At 55.3% G+C, this 21,018-nt stretch overlaps 1 protein-coding gene across 6 annotated transcripts in view; it reads right to left on the bottom strand.

The window, feature by feature from the left end:
* Nucleotides 1-1,308: 1,308 nt before the first annotated feature.
* Nucleotides 1,309-21,018, bottom strand: part of CLEC16A (C-type lectin domain containing 16A) — a 196,139-nt gene continuing 176,429 nt past the window's right edge. For 3 of the 6 annotated variants that reach the window (XR_012000644.1, XM_072753856.1, XM_072753855.1), the window contains exons 22-24: nucleotides 14,491-14,640; nucleotides 7,880-8,001; nucleotides 1,309-4,568 (exon numbers count right to left, since the gene is read on the bottom strand). Coding sequence is in view for 4 of the 6 variants with exons in the window: in XM_072753856.1 (XP_072609957.1) it covers nucleotides 7,925-8,001; nucleotides 14,491-14,640 (227 nt within the window). In the remaining 2 variants the exon portion in view is untranslated. The remainder of the gene's footprint in view (nucleotides 4,569-7,879; nucleotides 8,002-14,490; nucleotides 14,641-21,018) is intronic. The other 3 variants (XR_012000645.1, XM_072753854.1, XM_072753853.1) reach the window with 1 other exon arrangement.

Consider the following 21,018-nt stretch of genomic DNA (forward strand, 5'->3'; position numbering starts at 1 on the left):
AGCGCACGGCTGTGTTCAGGAACAAGAGTTCCAGATGGTTCCAGCGCCCGAAGCCTGCGAACCACTGCTTCACCCCCCCTTCCCAGGGGCACTTGGCCCGGCGGCCAGGGTTCTGGGTGGCGTGCGCAGCACGAGCACACGGGCCTGGAACGTGCACCTGGGGCCCCGGGAAGGTGGTTGGGCCCCACTGGGCCTCCGGGGGCTCATTTGTGCGGAGGCAACGCCGTGTTGCCGGCACCTGCCCTTCGCCCCCCACTTCCCCGGGCCTCTCTCCACACCCTGCAGGCCTGGCCCTTGGCTGGCCTGGAGACCCTGTGGAGGGGGTCCCCAACAGCTGCTGTCCCCAGGGCTGCCCGCCCCTCACTCCCCAGGCCTGTCGTCCCCCTTCTCCCGGAGTATCCTCCCAGCAAGTTCCTTTTTCTAAACTGAGGTCACGGAAACGCGTGAGTGCCCAAGTGCTTGCGAGGCAGGGCGACTCTGGGGACGGGTGAGGTGGCAGGCCTGGCCCGGCGCTGGGCATCCGGGACGGATCCTGGTGGCAGGATCCAAGCTCGGCCCAGGGACTGCCCCCCATGCCTGCGCAGCCCCGGGCCTCACGGGCGGACATCGGGGAACTGAGCCCACCCTCAGCAGCAGCCGCCACCTTCTGCCAGAAACGCCTCGACTCTTGGCACGAGGCACGTGTCCCGTTTATGTTCTGGGCTCAGTTTGGGTTTTACCTCAAGGCCCAGAAGCCCCTGCCTGCTTCTGCGCCAGGTTTAAGCCGGAGAACCTGTGAACCCATTCCGTTTCCAGGGGTGCGTGTCGATGTGTTCCGGGACAGTGCCTGCCCCAGTACAGACTTCACCAGACTGTCCCCGCTGGGGAGCCCTGGGCTCCCACTTCCCCGGCCCCGCAGCACGAGGGAGCAGTGACGCCGAGGCTCCCTGGCCCTCCTGGCCCAGGCCGTGTGCTTACCCCATGGGGTTAGGCCTGTCACAACCGCACCCCACGGATGCAGGACCTGAGGCTTGCCCACGGGCTGGGGGGACGCACACAGCACAGACGGGGGTCACTGCGGCTGGCCAGGCCTGGAGCACCCTCTCAGGGCAGCCAGCTGCACCTGAGCTTTCCCGCCGTGCCCCCCACCCCCACCCCGTCGGGAGCTGGGGAGGGGACTACCTGGGTGGGGGCAAGGAGAGGCCCTGGGGCCACTGCAGGCCACTGAGCAGCTGCCAGGGGCCATGGGGTCAGGCTGCAGAGAACCTTCCCACTGCTGGGCCACAGCCTCCCTACCCCAGCACCACAGAGCAGCAGCCACATCCTTGGTAACTTTTTCTCTTTTATTGCCAAGTTCAAATTTACCAGGAAGTTCCAGTTTTCATTTCCACCCTCGTGTTCAGTGCCCACAGAACATGAGTCACGCTGGCGAGAGCAGGTACTTCCCTGGAACGGGCCCTTGGCCCAGAAGCATGAGGGTTTCCCAACCCTGGCTCTTCCTTGGGACGAGAATTATTTACATATTTTCACCTCAGAGGAACATAAGGAACCCTGATAGCTTATGCCCAACGTCAACACGACTACATTAAATATTTCTTATTTATTGCATCTAGAGAAGATGAGAATCCGTTCGCGCCGTGCCTTTGTACTTAACAGTGCATCTTGAGACCTTAGAGAAATCTAGTGTATGTCTTTAAAGAGGTATGTCTCTTCACTCCTGCCTGGGGAGGGGCGCTTGCTAACGCGGGGGCTTAGGTGGGGAAGCTGCCTCCACCGGGCAGGTGGCAGACAGGGTGGGTGGAGGCGAAGGTAGCAGAGAAGGCCCTCCTCCCGCCCCCACGTTCTTGCTGCGGCTTTGGGGCTGGTCCCCGAGAGACCTCTCGGCCTCACCCCGTCTGACGTTCAGTGAGAGGCGGCCCTGCCGTTAGGTTTTGGGGGTGCTCCTGAAGACTCAGTGTGCTCACTGCCACCAGGACGGTCACGACCTAGCAAGGCAGGTCCTTCATCAGAGCCAAGACGCCTCCAGACCCCATCCTCACCCGAGGATGTATGTACGCTTCCTGCTCGCCTGGGGTCAGGGCAGTGCCCGTCCCACCCCTCACGGCCCACTGGGGAGAGCTGCAGGACCAACACTGCAGGCCCCGCTCAGGGACAGTCCTGTCCTCGGCAACTGGCACCTTTTGTTCAACTGGTCCCGGAGACTGGGCTGAGCGCTGCGCTGTCTGGGCCCTGGCAAGGCTGCCGAGCTCCTCCGGCCACACTGTCCCCAACTTCTCCTCCTCACGGCTCGGGCACTGTGATGACAATCGGAGCCACGGGTTTCAGATGGCAGGCTGGGGGGCCCAGAGAGGGGCTTGGGTCCACCTGCAGGGACTTGCTCTTTATGGTAACGCCACTGGGCTGGGAGATGACTTGCCTTCCGGCATCTCTGCTGCCCCGGAGCCACTGCTAGGCCAGAGCGCCGGCCTGCTCTGACGTCCAAGCAAAAGATCAAGTGGAACGTGCGGCCGGCGGCTGGCACCTGCGGCCCGATGACCTGTCCTTTCTCCTCATTGACCCGCTGGCCCCTTCTTCCACCCCACCTGCCTCTCCTCCCCGGGAGGGGGGCTCTCGTGATGGTCATGGCTTATCCCTGCCCGAGATCCCTGAAATTTCTGCCTACACGGCCTTCTTTTCTGAACCGGGTCCCTCCCCCGTTGAAGCTATGTGGGCACACCTACGCAAAGGGCTTCTGATGACAGGCAGCCCTGTTCCCACAGGGACCACGGCCCTCTCTGCAGGACCACCGAGTTTCTTTCTTTGACTAGGCAGAGGGTGAGCACTCGGAGCACCTCCCGGGGCCACCCCGATAGCTGGGCCCGTGTGCTGGCACTCCTGGCGGGCACACAGGAAAGAAAGTTTGGAGAGTCTTAGTGCTGACCAGAGAGAGGCGAGTGTCGTGTGGCTGTGCCTGGCTAAGCGGAGGGACGGCGGAGGTGCTCGATGAGATTTGTTGGAGAACTGGCCTGCACGTGCGTCCAGCTCAAATGAAGCAACTGTGGAGTTTTCATTTGAAAAATAAGCTTGTGTCTCTGCAGCAGTGGCTGAGAGGGAGAGCAGCACATTTGAGCTCCCGGGACAAGGTCGAGATGGGACATGACCCTGCAGTAGGTGGGACCTGGCCCCTGGGCGTCGCCCTGCACACCAGCCTGTGCGCACACGTGGCCATGGATGATGGCCTCTGCGGCTTTTTTCCCCCCCATCACGGTCACAGGGCCAGAGTCTGCGTGGTCCCAAATGGTTCTTTCCAGACAAAGAGAGGTGGCAACAACTGAAGGTGACGCCGGGATGCCGTCCGGACTGGTTTGAGTCCAGAGAGATGAAGGATGGGTCCTGAGAGGGGAGCTGGCTGCACTGGCCCCTTTCCTGGGAAGATCTTTCCGGAAACGACGGGCGCCTTGGCTACCAGGACAGAGAAACATTTGGCTCTCTCAGCTCTGGGTGTACCTGAGAATACATGTATCTCCTTTATCTTTGTTTAAAAAATAATCTAAACTTTCCAGGAAGGTACTTTATCATTCCACAGGCTTGCAGAGTTAGCGAGTGGCAGAGAGGTAAGGAAACGGGGAAAGCCAAACTAAGAGCTCCTGAACAAAACACTGGGAAGTTCGAGGAAAAACGAAAATGAAATCTTTACAGTAATATTATACTGTTAGCATGACGTCAAACCTTAAGGGTTGAGGATTTTTTTGGACTTTTTTTTTTCTTTTTAAACACTTTTTAAATAAATGCTTTTCATCTGCTGCCAAAAGCGGAAATAAATATCCAAAGGAGATGCTTATCAAAGTTTGTTTCTCTACAAATCTCTACCCAAAGTGACTTGGTCCAATTGTTCCGTGCACACTGGGTGTGATGGCCAAGAAGCTTCCAGACTGGAGCGGCTGGCTGATGGAGAGAGGGGGTGGGGGTCCTGCCACCCCGGGGTCATGAGGCTCTGAGACCAGGAGGCCAAGCTCCTCCCCAAGGCAGCACCTCGTCATCTGGGCTCACCGCGTTCTCCACCGGGTCCAGCCTGCTCTCCGAGAGGTGCAGAGTGAAACAGGAATTCAAACGGAGTAAAAGAGTGCAAGGAAAGACGGCAGCGGTGGTGACTGGGGCCACGGGGGGCTGTGGGTGCTCCCCATGTGTCTCTGAGCTGTACCGGGTCCCTACCAGCGGGGCCACACACACAAGGGGAGGCCACACGGTGCCCGCTCAGTGCTCGGCGGGGCCCGCCGGCTCTGGGCCTGCGGCCTCCTCGCCTGGCTTCACTGTGCCCTCTATGGCCGGTGTGGGTGGTGGAGGGATCCCGGTGAGGGTGTGGAGGCTGTGGGGGTCGACGGGAGGGACGAGGGTCAGCGACTCCACGCTCAGTGTGTCGGCAGTGTCCTCACAGAGCAGGGAGATGGTGGGCTGCTGGGCGGGGATGAGGCTGGGGGACAGGTTGACTGTCTCTACGTCTGCGCTCCTTGCCAGGCTCCTGCTGGGCCTGGCATCTGCTTCCGTTTCGTTGACGATCACCAACTGGCTGGGAAGATTAGGTGGAGGCTGTTCCATAGTTATGGGGTCATCTGGGTGGGGGGAGAAAGAACAAGGGTACACTTAGTCCCGAGCTAGTCTGCTCACGCTGGCACCCTCTGCTCCCGTCCTGGACACCGGGGAAATCTGGGTGGGAGATGGTGGTGCTGGGGGGACAGCTTGTTTCCACTTCCTCCTTCTGGGGACACAGGAGCTGGTAAATCCAGTCTTACCTGGGCCTGGGGAGAAATCGGCCAGGGCCAGGGTTCCCCTGACTTGGGATGTGAGAGAACAATTAGGGGCTTGTGCAAAATCAATGGGCAGATTATGTCGCCAGGAAGTGGCCCAGGCGGGCTCTCCGTTAGGGAGAGTCTTGGACCACCTGCCCAGGGATTCAATACGTGTTTAGGGAGGAAATGGGCTTGGGTGTGCTTATCACTTCAGGCCATCTCCAGAGCCTACACTTGGTAGCATTTGTCCAAGAGGGAACTCATTGTGATATTAAAACAAAACAAAACAAAACACCAATAAAAAGGAAGTCTATGGAACTTTTCAGCTTGCAAAACCAAACCAAAACCTCAGACCGTGGTTTGTCTCCTGCTCCTTCTCTAGGAGTTCAGTTAGCACCCAGAAGGGGACCATTCCCATCCTGAGCGTCCCTTACAGGGGTCACGGAGAGAAACCACCAGGCAGGAGGAAGGCAGGCTGAGGCTCCGCCCAGTGCGGTTATTTTTGGAGTGGCAATTTCTTTTTCTGGTGCTTTTCAAAATCCTTGATTAGATTACAGACAAATGGCTTATCTGCTTTCCAATGGCGAGTCTGCCTGGATAGGAACAGAGCAGAGATTGGCGCTCACAGTGGAAAAGCATCTTCCAGGCTTTAAGCGCCAGTAATCTGAAAGCATCGACAAGAAGGCCCAGGGCATCTCGCTCAGAAAGCAAATCTCTCGTTTGTACAGATCTCGGGGGTGACAAGGCATCAGCAGAAGATACTGATGACGGGGTGTCGAGCCGTGAGTCGGAAACCTCTCTGGACCCTGGGAAGGATGGTCAATAGGTTCTGTTCGATGTGATTCAAGTTAGATTGGTATTTTTTTTTCCTCTTTAAAGTTAAGCCAAAACAAAACAGAACTGCAAACTAAACATACAGCGAGAGAACGGGAAAACCAAGAGCAAAAGAAAACCGAAGGGCATAGAGAATGGGATGCGGGAGAGGAAGAGAATCCCCACCGTGGAGAGAAAGCACAAGCAACAGACTGAGTTTCCCAGAGAATACGACGGCATTTCTTCCCTCAAGGCTCCTGGGCAAGGCCAGCTCTCAAAGATCCCAGATGACTCCTTCCTAAGGCCTTTTGGTTTTCCTTCCTTTATTATCATTGTGTTTTGTTTTTGTTTTTGTTCTTTTAAAAAAAAGTGAAATAAGGCCCAGAGAAAACCACTGCATGGGGCTTTGGGTCTGTCCTTGCTCCGGGGGTGGGCGGGCAGGGGTGGTGGTAAGCACTAGTGGAAAATGTGATTTGGGGTATGAGCTGAGCTCAGAAACGCTGAGTAAACAAACACTCCACGCGCACTCTGGTTTCTCTGAATCTCACTGAATTTGCTCCATTCAGCAAGGACGTCCCTGCAGCATGTGTGGCCTTCCACGTGCAGGCTCCCACTCTGGTCCCGTGAGATCTGTCTGCTGCTCCTTGGAGCACGTGGGTCCCTGTGGTGGCTCGCCTGCCCCCGTGAGGGTGGGCACGTCTACGGGCCTATGCACCTATGGATCCACACGTAAGCTCAGCTGCTGACAAGGCAGCTCAGAAATGCAGAAGTGCCATCTGGAGACAGAGCTGCCAAGCATTTCCTTCACTTCTCATGAAACTTCTATGTAAGAATTCCCTCTTTGCTCAAGTCTGCATTTGCATGCAGATATTCAAAAGAGCTGGCAAATCTCTTTCCCTGGTCCATGATGGGGTTTTCAGTAATGAGCATCATCAAGGATAAGGGAAATGTGCCATCAAATATATTAAAAAAACAACAAACAATACCACACACACACAAAATTGGTTTCTTCCTTGAGAAAAGAACCAACAATTTTATTAAAAGGCTCTAGGGGGTTTTTCGCCTTAAAAATAGCCTTTTTCGATTTTTTATAGGAAAAAAATAACCTCTCACTCATCACCCCCAACTCTAATTTTTTTTTTTTAAACTAAGAAGTGCTTCCTGAATGTGGTTTACAAATATATCCATTCCAGGGGCCCAGGGGGATGAAAAAGAACTTTTTCACCAGAGGAAAATAATCCAACCAGGACACACTTTCTCGTTCAGGGCAAAGGTAACTGCTGAGCCCTTGGTTTTGCCTGCCTGCTGGTGTTTCTGGCTCAGAGGCCACAGGTAGGGGCCTGGCCGAGAATGAGAGATTTGAAGAACATTCTGGTTTCCTGGCCAGGAGCCAAGGAGAAGAGTGGAGAGTCCTGGGTGTCCAGGTTTCTGTGAGAGATGCTCAGCCTCCCGCAGCTTTGCCCATAGGTAAGACTGAGGCAGCAGGTCCCCAGGTCCCCAGCCAGTACCCTCCAGAAGCTGATCTCCGGCTTTGGGGCAGGGGCTCAGCTGGCCCTTGCCAAGTGACAGTTTCCAGGAAACCTTTGGGTTTGCCGCACTCAGGCTGGGAGAGGGGAACTGAGTGGTGGTCGGCAGGGTGGGGGTGGGGGTGGGGAGCAGAGCATAGCAGGGAGGAAGCAGAGTTCAGAGGAAGCAGCTTCGAAATGCAAAAGAACGCAAAAGGCTCCTGACTGGCAAGTGGGAGGCCCACAAGGGAAACTCTAAAAGGAGCAAGGGGATGAAGGAGGGGCAGGCCACAGTAAGGGGCCCTATACTGCCACAGGCATGCAGGCTTGGGTCAGCAGCCCATAGACCAGCATCAGCGGCCACCCTGGAGCACTGGATATAAGAGTGGGGGACGGTGGAGTGGCCCCCGCCTGTGCCTGTCAGGTTGATGGCTTTGGCTCCTGGCTGAGGTGGGACTAAATCTACTACCAGGCTTTGAGCAGGGCTGGGGGGCAGTGGTGGGTGGGGAAGAAAAAAAGAACCTAGCTGATTTCCTGGCTGTTTTTTGCAAATTCCACTGCTCAACCCTGATGGCTTAACCCAGGGGGCCCCCCGAGGGGCTGGGCTGGAGAACCCCACCAGCTCAGTAGTCCCCGGAGAAGGACAGTGTTTCCAGGCTGCTCGAGGCTCGGGGCCTGGGGATCTGGTCCCCAGCCCAGGTGAGGCCGGAAGGGGACGGAAGAACGGGCATCGGGGAAGCTGGGGAGATGGTCCCCCGAGGCCTAGCGAGGCCGGGCTTGCCGTGTGGGCCGAGCAGGCTAACGGACGAGACCTGCCTGAGTTGCCTGCGAGAGTTGCCGCGACAGCTGCCGTTCGAAGCACTAAACCCAGTGGCCGCCGTGACTGTCGGCCTCCGACAGGCTGAACACTCGCCGGCGTCCTTTCCTGCCACTCCTGACTAGAGGGAAACACAGCGACAGGTCATAGAAAGCCTTTAACAATGGGACAGAGAAAGGTGACACGGAGAGGGGTACAGCGCAGTGACGGACGCCAAGCATGGACGAGAGCGCGAGGGAAGTGTGGCGGGGCCCCGGCAGGTGCTTGTGACAGCTGGGGGAGGGGGAGACATGCCCCCCCCCCAGGCGGGTGAGACCCCCCACTTGGCCCCACCAGGATGAGCACTGTCACAACAGCTAGGGATCAAATCGTGTGCTCACTCGTGGGGCTCAATCGAGGGTAAAGACAGCAAAGGTTCAGTCCTGTTGGAAAGGAAAGACTCAGGGTCGTCAGCAACATGTGGTGTCTGTCGGAGAGAAACCTCCAGGGGCAGAAGGACAGAGCTGCCGGTCAGTTCCACAGGCGAACCAGCAGTGAGGGCGAAGGCCCTGCGTCTCTGGGCCTGAGGAGGGAAGGCTGTGTGGTTGGGGGACGGGAGCCAAGCCGGCTCGTGAATCCAGCAGGTTTCTGAGCCCAACTGATGAGGCCTGTGGATCCTGACGTCACCACACTGGAGCCAAGAGCGCAGCTCAGCCAGTTCTGGGAAAGGCTGGGAAAGCCCTGGACGGGCGAGGCACTCCAGGACCCCCCCACCAGCCGCGGGGCGCCGCTGCCCAGGAGACACTCTGCTGGTCTGAACCTCTGGAAACCGAGACTGAGCCACAGCAGGGAGGCCTGAGACCAGGTGCTGAGCGGCCAGGGTGGGTTCTAATCGGCTGAAACAAAAACATTAGGAGCATCTCCCTGGGAAGGAAGGAACCGTCATCTCTGACACAAACTCGGGATTCAAGCAAAGCTGAAAATTAATGCCATAGAACACAAGGTGAATGTACCCCATGGCGCGGGGCTGGATACTTAAACAGTTGTTAAGATGGTACATTTTACAGTATGTGTATTTAACCATGGTTAAAAAAAAATTAGTGCTATGGAGAAAATTGGGGAGAAAAGAACATGCTTTGTTCTGAGTTTGGAACTGAGTTTGGTGACATGGGGTCAGTCTCGGGCTGTCTGGCTCCCACTGCACAGGGAAGGAACCGTGTGCTGGGGTGAACGTCATGTGTTCAGACAGCCCAGGGACCAGGAGAGGATGCGGAAAGTAGGACCCCACCCCTGCCAGGCCTCGACACTGGACCTCCAGGAGCCAAATCCTTCCTTCGACCTATAAAACCTTGAGGGAAGGTCAAAGTGCTCATAATTCTACAAGCCTTAAAAACGGACGACGGAAACACCAGGCTGGCCGTCACGCTGACTTCATTTTTTAACAGTGTTCTTTTCTCAAAGCAGCTCACCCAGACCGTGTGTGAAACACAACAGAGCCAGTCGCAGAGCTCTAGTACCCTGAGGAGTTCTCTTATCTGAGCCCCACACAGAGAGTACGTGTGTGAGCGTGTGCACTGGGTGTGCATGAGTGTGTATTTGCCTGTGTGTCCGTGCACGCGCGCGCGCGTGTGACAGCTGTAACCTAAAAAGGTTTTCTAAAGTATTCCTACTGGCCCGACATTTGGTGCCAAATTTGGTCTTATTTTCTCTTTCCTGCCATATGTCCTCTGCAATTTCAGCTTCTCAAAGCCATAAACTGTGTAAGGCAAAAAAAAAAAAAAAAAAAAAAAGAAAACCCCAAATCCTGCTAATTCCAACCCTGTGATTTTCTCAGTGGGGAGCAAGCTAAGGCCTAGTAGGGCAGCTGCAATGGACAAGTGGGTGACACAACACCAGGTCCCAGGACGTTGCCATGGACCAGGGCACCAGCTTCCCCCAGGAAGGCTTAGGGTAGTCCCACTGTACTTTCTTTCAAGGACTAGGGGAACAGGTCAATTCGCACACCAGGTGTTAAAACTGGACAGTAATACCTTCTGCACAGCCTTAACAGGTAAATAATTATAATGATGAAAGTAAAATATCCTGGCTCTCAACTCCTTCTAGTTGGTTTTTTTGGTTATCAGGGATTTCAGCTGTGATCTTTCCTTCAGCTGTGGGTGTCTTGTGGCCCTGATTTGGAGTCTAGCGCTTGTGAAAAAGCTGCTCACAAGCATCCACACTCTGTCCCTGGCATGTGAAGGAGACTCAGAAGTAGCTGCTCACAGCATAGAGGGCAAAGCAGTGACCCCTGGGCAGGTTCCTCCCCCTGCGGTGAGGGGTCCTCTGCCAGACTGGGCCAGAGGCCTCGGCCCCCACAGGCACATGGGCTGTTCCTCAAAAATAAACTGCCCCTTGTGGTCTGTATGTGGAAGGGCAGGATTTATAGGTAGACCCCAGGGAGACCAGGAAAAGGAATCAACTTGTCTCCTACCAGATGCCAGGTACAGCTGGGGTGGGGATGGGGGTGGGGGGGCTGTGTGAGACCCAAAGGCCACCCTCCTAATTAACCCCTCTGCCTTTGGCTTCCGTCTCCAGTGCTGTGGCCCCTGGGAGCCCGCCGGGCCCTCCTGCAGCTGTTCTGTGCTGCTGGAGCCCCTTGTACCTCTCCTTTGTCGCTAGCCTGTGTGTTCCACACTGTACTACCCTCTGTCTCTGGCACTGCACGTAGCAAAAACCTGTTTGGTTAGAAAAAGTTAGTACAGCAGAGATAGGGGACCCAAGGCTGGCGTAGATAAGATGCAGACAGAGGGCGGACGTGAGGGCCACCCTTGGAGAGACCCTAGTGAGATAAGGTCTGATATCCACAAAACCTGAGTCACTCAGACTCAAGGTCACAGGGCAGCTGAGAAAATCTCTATTTGTGATAAACAAGTGCTTCTTGCAAATCCAGGCAGAGAACTCGAGGTCCCCTGGGCTGGACAGACAGTGGAGGTGGAGGACAACCTCTTAACAATAGAGTTTTATGTCCTCATTGGGAGCATGAACCCACTTGGGCTGGCAGAGGAGGTCGGGCCATCTGGGGTCTGTTACTGATTTGGGGGGACTCCCGGGATTCTGTCCACAGGGGCCACAGAGCCCAGTCTTGGTTGACTGGGACTGCAGTCACTAGGGTCTCTGTGAAAGGGCTGTGGCTTTTCGTTGGGGATCTAGAGCAGTCATGCACACTGGAAGGAGAAATGTATGTACTTCACGGGCTGCCCCCAGTGGAGACCTGACCCTGAGGCCCAGGTCTCTGGGATGCCACACGGAGGCACCCAGAGACAGAATTAGCAGCTGCGTGGATATTCTGCTGGCTTACATGGGAGGGTGGAACAGGGGTTGGGGAGTTGCCAAGGCTGGGGCTCAGGTGTGGGCGTCTCTGCTTCCTAGCTGCACTGTCGTGGCCAGGTTGTATGATTTTTCCAAGCTCCCGTGTCTTCCCCTGTACAGCGTGAGGTGCAGGATGTCAAGTCTCAGTGAGGGGATGTCTGTCAAGTGTTTATGAGCACAGTGCCTGGCACACGGGGGGGATTAGGAGGTGCTCTGGGGCGGTACACCTCTTGGGATGCTATGCAGCAGGTGCCCATGCTCTAGCTACTGCTAGGATAGCGTAAGGCTCACCCCTGGCTTTCAGGGATATCCTTGGATAATTCCGGGTTTCAAAACCACAGAGACATAGAAAGCTGGGCCTGTCTTGTCCCTTGACGGACAGCATCTCTTGTCTGCTTCCCCAACCAAACACCTGCCCATGCAAAGTGTGGCTTTGAGAGCAAAGAGGCCAAGGGAGCTAATTCTGGCTGCAAAGGGCCTGGCAGCTGCTCTCCACACTGGGAACTTCCTGGACTCAGAGGCTCTGGACGTACAGGGATAGGAATGCTTCTGATTCAGCTCTGTGTCCTCAAAAACCACTTGGAGGACAAGTGGCCCCTTGACTGGGCCGCAGCTGTTTCTGCTGTCCAGGCTGGGTGGGCTGTGGGGAGAGGCCCTGGCTTGTCCTGCTGCCCAGCTGGCCCTCCAAGGATGCCGCCTCAGGCCGACTGTGGCCAGGCCCTGCGGTTGAAAAGTCTGGTGAGGAGGCAGCATGGGGCCAGCCCGTGCCAATCAGAAGCCTAAACACCGAGCCACCACTCCGGGCCGACATCAAATCAGGAAACTGGCCGAAGAGCACTCATCCTGACAAAACCTGCCTCCCTTCCATCCTTCACTTCCTGAGCACGGCCTGGTGATGGTGGAACCACCCAGGTAGACCTGCCCTTATGAGGAACACAGAAACCTCATGTGCTGTTCTCTGGACGGATCCAGGAAGCTGGAGCCTGGCCTGGAAGTTTGCCATTGAGAGACCAACTGAATGGTGGCCCTCCCAAGACCTGCCACCCCAGCCTGTGGTCCTGGGGACGAAGCTGACTCCTGTAGCCGGGTCCCTGTGACAGGGAGGAGTGTGTGGGTTATGATGCTTTCTCTTTCTAGGGACCAAAAACTGGGTCCTCAGTTCAGAGTGAAGTACAAGCTGCCTGATAGGCTGGCCCTTCATCAGGGGGTAATTTCAGTGTCTTCAGAGATTCGGACAGACAGGCTGGGCCTCAGGCTTTTACTGTCAGGCAGCATAAAAAATGGGGATTGGACACTTGTCTCTGCAGTCCTGCCAGGGACGCACGGAACGGGGGCAGACACCCAGGAGAGCCCATCACTTATCGACTGGAACCGCCTGGCTACCTGACAGCCAGGCTGACAGCCCATGAATTTCTGAGATAAGAAGACAGGTCACTGGCACCATGCGGGGGGTGGGGGGGTGGGGGTGGGGACAGAGGGGCTGAGGGAGGCCAAGGGAAAAGAACTTCGCATCGTGGGGACCCTGAGCCTCTAGGGGAAGGTACAGAGCCAAAGCCCCAGGGGCCTTGCTCAGGAGAACACCTGCCGGTACAGACCTGATTTTGATGATTGTGGGTCTTTGTTGGCTTTAGTTTTAGGCAAAGAAGTACATGGCTCATTTGTTTGCTTAGCTGCTGTCCGTACCTTCTTAAGCATGAAAGAAAGGCATACATAGCTCCACAGGAAAAGACCTTCACCCAAAATGTAATTCAAGTACGTGTGTGTTGGGGTGCACACAACACAGACACAGAAGCGTGCACACACATGCAGGCAGCACGTGGGTGCACACACAAGCACATGAACACATAGCCCTGCCCTTCAGTTCCCACAGCCAGTGTGCGATGAGGCTGCAGAGGGAGGTGGAGGGCTGTTCTCAGCTTCTGGGGAAAGCTCCATCTGAATGCCCCGCCGTGGGCCTGGGAACGGTCCAGCAACACCTGCAGCCAATCTCAGCTCAGGCTCAGACAAGGCGGCCATATCCTCCCAGCTGGCACGGGGTGGGGGGCAGGTGCCAAGTGGTAGAGGGTCTAAGTGAGGTGGTGTGAGGGTGACTCTGCTGCCTGGGCCTCGGGGACATCGATGTCAATGTTGATAGAGACGGACGTAATGGATGCTCTAGGCGGGGAGGGGGGCTGCAGGCAGCAGGCATGGAGACCACGTGGAGTTAACCCTTTGCTGGGGAATGCGGAAGCTGACGATCCTGGAGGGGTGCGGCCACCAAAGGAGATCTTGCGGTCCAGTGCTGAGGCATTGGGAGCCAGGGGCCGGTAGTTTCCTGGCACCACTGGGGTTCATGCCGTGGCACATGGCTTTTATCCTGACCCCCCGATCCACCACCTAAGAGGAGTTCAGGTGCCTGTGAAATATGATAGGTAAGGGCTCTGGATGGGACCCTGAAGGAACAGCAAAGGACAGCAACAGTACCCAAATGAGGGTGCAGACCAGAATCACTGGGGGCCTCCCAAATCAGACACACCCAGGGCCCTCTGGACCCAGGGGCTGTGCTGCTGGGCCGTGGAGCCTCACTCACCCTCCAGGCCATCCAAGCACCCCTCCTTGGGCCCTGCTCCTCTGGCTGCACTGCGTGGCCACATGGTTCAGGAAAAAAGCCTGGTACCTCTCTGGGCTCTCACATGACACAATGAGGCACTCACGTGGGAGGGGCTCATGTGGCTGAGAACACAGGGGCACCCGCTCAGTCCTCTCACTGTGGCCGCCTCGCTCATGGGGTCTGTCCGTGCCACGCCTGCACTTGTATGAGGTCCAGGAAGGCGAGATGGGACTCTAGCACATCCTAGCAGACTCTCAAAAGGCGTACACCTGGTCACAGACGACTGGAATGCACCGAACATTTACAGAGAAAACTGGTATGTTATGAAGGAAAGAAAAAATTAGCAGGCACACGATTCTTTTGCCAGGTTCAAACAATCCTGTCTGGGAGACCCCTCCTTGGGGAGGTGATAATGGGGGCAGATTCAGGCTCGGCAGCCATCCACCCCTCCAGCTCTGCAGTCAGGGAAGGCCTTTCTTGGAGGGCCAGCCTGCAAAAGGAGTGACTCCTCCCATGCCGGGAGCTACACCAGCCAGCCTGTGTGTGACGTCACAGCAGAACGAACGCGGAACCCCAAGCGGCAGTGTCCCCAAACCCGGTGGCAAGGAGGAGCTGGGGGTCAGCAGTCTTGGCATGGAGGGATCACAGAGTTCCCCGAAGCCCGCCCCCCACACCACGTCATGTGGCCAATACCTGATGGGCTCTGGGTGGCGGAAGGGGTGGATGACGAGCTGGCGCCTCCAGAGTCACAGTGGCTGGTGCTCCCGCTGGGGCTCCCACTGGCAGATGGCGAGGACAGGGATGGCGAGCTGTGCTGGTTTATGCACTGGGCCACGGCAAAGCCTGCAAGATAGGTGGTGAGGTGACCAAGCAGGAAGACACAGCTGGCCTAGCGGGAGGGGGTGCCACACTCCCCAATTCCACGTGAGATGCCACAGGGCAAGCCAGCCACACCCTCAAAGGTGGGGCTAGAGACCTTACCGTAAAGGCTCCACTAACCAACCCAATTCAGCCCCTTGAAGAGTCCCAGCTGACCTCTCTGGACATGGGCCTGACCTGGACATACTTCAAAGCTGTTTCAAGGAAGAGGGTGCAGCCGGCCATAGAGCCGAGGGCTGGGAGCCATAAATCTGAGTCCCCGATGCTGGCTCAGCAACGGGCTGGCTGTGCCCTTGAAGGGGACATGCAGCCTTGGGGCTTTAGAAGCATCTTGGTGAAGTTCACACAGGCACTCGGGACATCCTCACAGCAAAATCTTGGGGGTCTGCTGATGCATCTGAGTTGTCAAAGGCAGGGCACTGGGCAGGAGGGGAAGAGCCCCAAAGACTTTCCCTGCCACAGAGTTTGCTCAGCTCTGGAGGCTCTGGTGAGTTGGTGTAGGAGGAACAAAAGCTCTGGTGAAAAGCTCCCAATTGCAGCGTTCCACATGGCCCTTGGAGCAACACTGGGCCTGTGGCCTTCCCGGCACCAGGGAGTGGGGGAGCACCACACTTTGGAGACGCTCAGACCTGGAAACACTGGAATACATGCCTAGCGCCACCCCTACTATTAGCGGAGAGTGTCCTCACTAAGTTATCATTGCCGCACTATGTGGGGGGGGGGGGGACAGTGGGGCACAGGGCTTGGCACACGGTGAGAGTGGAGTATTCTTTATGACGAGCGGAGGCCCATCTGAACGAGCCCATCTGGGAGCCCCTTTTCTGCAGACCATCACTTTCTGTCCTTTCCACACTCTGCTTTTCTAAAGGGCTGTGTCTTCTGGTTTTATTCACTCAATACAGGAAAGCTCCTATATGGAGCAAACACCTTGTTGATGACCCCAGGGGACTACGTGGACCATGGTGGCTTCTGCCTCGGTCCCTACATGCTAGGCAGAACCACAGTCAAGGTGTTCTGTGGAGCCTGATGCTTGCCCCCGCAACTCAGAAGTGGCACCAAACTGGAGTGGGGGGTTGGGCTGGGGGTGAGGGTGGGGGCATGCTCCATGTTCTCCTGGCTGAGGGTGGGGATCCCAACACTCCTGGCCAATGACGTCACACCTCTCCACTCCCTGAGCACACTCACCCCAGCCAGCCCCAAATCCATTTGTGCCGCCTATGCTGGCTGACCTTCATGGGGATGCCCCTTCCAGAAGGTTCCCTAGGCTCTGACCTTGCTTTCCTCAGAACTCAGGAAGGCAGGGTGTGGAGCAGAGGGCAGTGGTCAGCAAACTATGGCTCACTGTTTTGTAAATGAAGTTTCACTGGAACACAGGCATGGCCCTCTGGTTGCATACACAGTCTGTGGCTGCTTTCAAGCTACACTGGCAGCACTATTTGCCATGTGGCCCACAAAGCCTCAAAGATTTTACTCTCTGGCCGAAGTGACACACCGAGTACATCCTAAGCCCCCTTCCCTTCACCTACCTGTGGGCAAACCTGGGCCTAGCTGGGGGGTGGGGATCTGCTGCTTCACCCCCCGCCCCCTTAGGACTAGTGGGCCCCCGTACCAGGCCACTGCGGGGTGGGGTGGGGGCTATTTTGTATTAATGTTTGTGTGGTTATTTTTGTCTAAGGATTAACTCTCCAAAAGCCAAGTCTCTACTGTTTTATTGTGTTGTATTTTATTTTATTATCTATTTAGTTATTTTATTTAACTTTGCTTTTTTTTTTGAGAACGGCTGACACACATTGTGACCTTGGTTTCAGGTGCCCAACATAGTGACTTGTCAAGTTTCTACATTATGCCGTGTTCACAGCGTAGCTCCCATCCGTCCCACGACAACACTATTACAATATCACCGACTATATTTTTTTATGCTCTGCTTTTTATTGCTGTGGCTTCCTCATTGCTTCACTGGAGGCCTGTATCTTCCTCATCCCTCTCCCCTCAGGCAAACCAGGTCTTCACGTACACCCTGAACCAGGCCATCTGGGTTTTGCAATGTAACGGCAAGTGGATGTGAGGCCTTGTGGCAGTGTGGTGGGTTAAGCTCACCAGCTTCTCTTTTGTGGAGGGCAGCACCCCCCACCCCCTCCACCAGTTTGTGCAGACAGACGTCTGCTTGTAGGGAGAACAGCAGGACTGACCCGCTGCAGTTCCCAGGAAGAGGCATGATGTGATACACTGTGTGTGTCTGTCGTGGAGGGGGAGGCTCAGATTCATACGGCAAACATCGAGGCAACTGCAAACGGCAGTCAGGAAGGTTCCCAGGGGACCATCAGCTGCAGCCCCACAGCGTCAGCTTTATGGCTACTTACTTCTTAATCACTTCAAGTGGTAAAACCCCCAGGTTTACTAGCTGTTAACTTGACTCAAAAATGAATCACGCCTTAACAAATCAAAATGTCAAGATGGCTTTTCCCCGAGCTGCTTATTTATCAGAGCAGTGAACACAGGGGCCACTGACGGTGTCGAAGCCTTTTATGCCTCCGACAAGGTGCTAGCCAGAACAGAGGGATGGTGGATGGCGTAGCTGTCACCAGGGTGGTCGCCATTCTCTTAAGACATGCTCTATAGAGCCCTGGTTTATTGCCGTAAGATGTCTGGGGCAGGGCGTGTGGGGTAGCCGATGAGAGGCTGAAATTGTAGCCAGGAGACTGAAATGCCTTCGTTTTGGAAATGGATCTGGGTCAAGCCACATAACTTTTGTTTGTGCTGAGAAACAAACAGAAACAAAAAAAATCACCAACTTCTGATACCACCTGTTGGCAGGATCTAGCTGAGCAGAGACAACTGAGCACATCTTCCCCTTGCTTGCTGGTGCTAAAACCTCTTGTACCCCTTTCCCCTCACCCACGGCGCTGGGGACCCAGAAAGGCTCAGTGATATTTTCTTTTGTTGCCAGGTGCCCAGATTCTCCCTGTCATTTCAAGGGGCTCCTTCCCCAATTGAGGCGGCGGCCACTTTGAGAGCCAGTCTGACATGTCAGAGGGCCAGGAAGGCTCTGGAAAGAACTTAGAAGTGCCTGTGGCCAGAGAGCCTGTCGGCCAGCTCTTGCTTCATCCATGCGAGGCAGTTCTTGATGAACCAGCTTCAGTGGAGGTGCCAAGAGGCTTTCTGGGCACGGGTCAAACACACATGGACTGCCAAATACTTGCAAACACAGACCAGCCAGAGATCATGGGACAAGGGCACAGGCGGAGAGGCCTCCCTGAGATCTTCTCCAGCAGATAAAATGCTTGGCTCTCCCTGAGTATGTGTCAAAAACAGCCTGTGAAATGTGTATCAGAGGCCATACGATTTTTCACGCCATCTGACTGACTTCACGCCTAGAACTTTATGCTGTGGATGGCACTGTGGACGGATCTCCAGAGTGAGCGATACAAGGTCCAAAGCACTGGTGTGTGTACCAGGGAGCTGGAGACTCGAAAGGCCCAGCAGTGGGGGAAAGGCCAAATGAATTCGAATACGTGTAGGTGGTGAAATCCTCTGCTGCGGCTAAACATGCTGGTGTGAGAGAAGATTAACTGTGGAAGAAAATACTCAAGACAGTAAATGAGAAAAGATTAGAAAAAGCACATCCCACATGTTCCTATTGTAAAGGAAGGAAAGGAAAGGAAAGGAAAAGGAAAGGAAAAGGAAAGGAAAAGGAAAGGAAAAGGAAAGGAAAGGAAAGGAAAGGAAAGGAAAGGAAAGGAAAGGAAAGAAAAGAAAAGAAAAAAGAAAAGAAAAAGTTCCAGCTCTGCCTCCCTCCTTGTGCAGAGCTGAGCAAACAGATTGCAAGGATCAAAGCTAAAGTCATGGGAGAACTAGGTGGTTTTATTACATGAGTTTTAGTTTTAGTTTTTGTGCTTTTCTGAATTTTGTCAAGATTCCTATGATGATTGTTATTTTGTACCAGAAATAGAAGGGAGGATGAAGGCAGGGACGCGAGCTGGAGAGGCTCAAGCTCCCGGGTCCCTGGGGCACCCCTGGGATCGGATCTGTCCTGGCCTCCAACATCCTCTCCCCTGGGCTCCCCAAGAACCTCCCCAGAGCTGGGCCCCTGCGCAGTGCTCCTGAAGCAGGCTGGCCTGTGCCGAGGGCCAGCCACATCCCCTGCTTTCCAGGAGCAAGGGTGTAAGGGGGGGGCAGGCCGGGGTCTTCCTGCTGCCCTCTGACCCCATTCTGCCAGTTATTCTGGGAGGATGAACTCATGAGTAACTCTCTGGCATTTGTCAAGCACAGAAATACCACAAAAAAGGTCAGCCTTCTATTTTAGGCTCCCTGATAGAGGGAGCACTGGGCTGGGAGTCAGAGCCCCAAGTCTGGGTTCAGGCTCTGGCCCAATGGCTTTGTGGCTTTGGACAAGCCTCCTCTGCTGTACGAGCCTCCACGTCTCGATGTGAAAAACAGGAACAGTTGGTGAGGATCTCTAGGCTTCAACGGCCAAGAGCTTTCTTTTTTACCTACAAATCTCCATCTGGTCTGAACCCTAGGACCCTTTGGGGGAAGTAGGCCAAGGAAAAATGTACCTTGAGCACACTCTGTACAACCCCCTTCTCTCTGGATAGAACGTCCACTAAAGCGTTCCCCGCCAGAACCAGGCTGCAGTGCGGGTCAGGGTCCAGAGCTGGCCGCTGCGGCACAAGGGCTCACAAAACGTGTTTTGCTCCGCTCATACCAAGGTTCTGGTTCGTTTGTCTTCTGGGTCCCCACGGACACATTGGGAGATTTTATGTACAAATCTGGATTTCTGGCTTCTTAAAACAGATCTGGTATTACTGGGCCCCATTCCCCCCGTGGCAGCAACTGGAGGGAAGGAGGGAGCGGATTCCTTCCCCTCCCCACCCTGCCTTGTCTTGTGCTCCCAGGTGTTTTTGCCGGCTTGTCTCCACTTATGCTTACTCGGACAAGTCCCCAGACTCAGGGAAGTTCCCAACCCCAGAGATCTCCTCAAACCCTACCCCCTAGAATCACTGGTGGGGCATTCTGAGATGGGGGCGCCTGCCCCGCAGCAGCCCAGATGGGTCCTCAGACCTCAGAGCGACAAGAACCCCTTGCTCTTGGCCTCAGCCGGGCTGTTCCATTGGTTTGGAATTCTCTTTGCCTCTTTTTCTATCTCCGTAAATCCCTTCCCCATTCTTTAAGGCTCGTGCAGCTCAGGGTCAGCTTGGGCCAAGAGTTTCCGCAACCAGCAGGGTTACTTCTCTGTACTCCTGCAGCCTGCCCTGTCAGCTGTAGAGGAGTTGGCCTCCTCACGTAGGGCATAAGAAACTCCACTGCCAAGATGCTTTGGTGGTGCATACAACAGCTTTCCTTAGTTTAACAGCTAACACCTGGGATCGTCTGGGGTTGAGAGGGCTTTGGACAGTACCTATTTTCCCCTTGGTCTAGTTACAGGCCCTGGCAGCTAGGCATGGCCAATGTGGCTAAATTGTGGAGAAGGACATAGAAATGAAAGCAGCATGTTGGATTTCCAGGAAGGTGTCTCTTAAAAGGAAAGGGGGTATACCTTCTTCTGCTGTGCTTCCTGAAACATGGATGTGATGGCTGGAGCTCCAGCAGCTATCTTGGACCACGAGGATGAGTCCCATAGTAGGGGCAGCAGAGCATGGAGGGGGTAGAGGCTTGGGTCTGGTGCTTTGTGGAGCACCTGACCTTCATCCAGGCTTCCCTACTTGAGAGGGAAATGAGCATCTCTCTGGGGTTTTTCTTTACTATGTAGTTGAACCTGATCTTCACTGACAGTTGCAAAAACGCTTTGTTAAAGCAGGAATGTGAGCTGGGCTCTGTGGAGACAGAGACTGGCAGGTCTCCAGAGCTGGTTAGGGAAAGCTGCCCTGCTCTTTCTGCGGGAATTTTGGGAGTGGCAGAGTGTGGGGAAAGAAGGAAAGGGACAATAGAGATGGGAGAGGAGGCCTTCCTCACACCCCCCCTCCCCCGCCCAATCTTTAGGAAATGTTCCTTCAACTCTTTCCTTATATGGTGCAAGTGGACTTTTTAGGTGGAAGCCTGGGAAGGGACTGAGTTTCCATCTGCATTCCTACCAGGCCATGCAGAGATTATGCACAAGGGCCAAGACCTGAAAATGGGTGTGTGTGTGTGGGGGGGGTGGGGGTGGGAGGGTGTTGGTGGCGGCAGGACTATGAGAGACCAAAGGGTGGGAAGGCTTACACGTGTGTGGCTGAGGGGGTTTGAGCCAAAGGCTTCCTAAATCTCTGAGGGGTAGTGAGGGGTAGGGAGGCCCTAGCTGACCTCTGTGTGCTGCCCAGAGCCTGTGCTGTGTGGCACTCTGATTCCTCCAAGGACATGGGTTAC

This window comes from Vulpes vulpes, chromosome 3, assembly GCF_048418805.1.
Source record: "Vulpes vulpes isolate BD-2025 chromosome 3, VulVul3, whole genome shotgun sequence".
In the NCBI taxonomy this organism is placed as follows: domain Eukaryota; kingdom Metazoa; phylum Chordata; class Mammalia; order Carnivora; family Canidae; genus Vulpes; species Vulpes vulpes.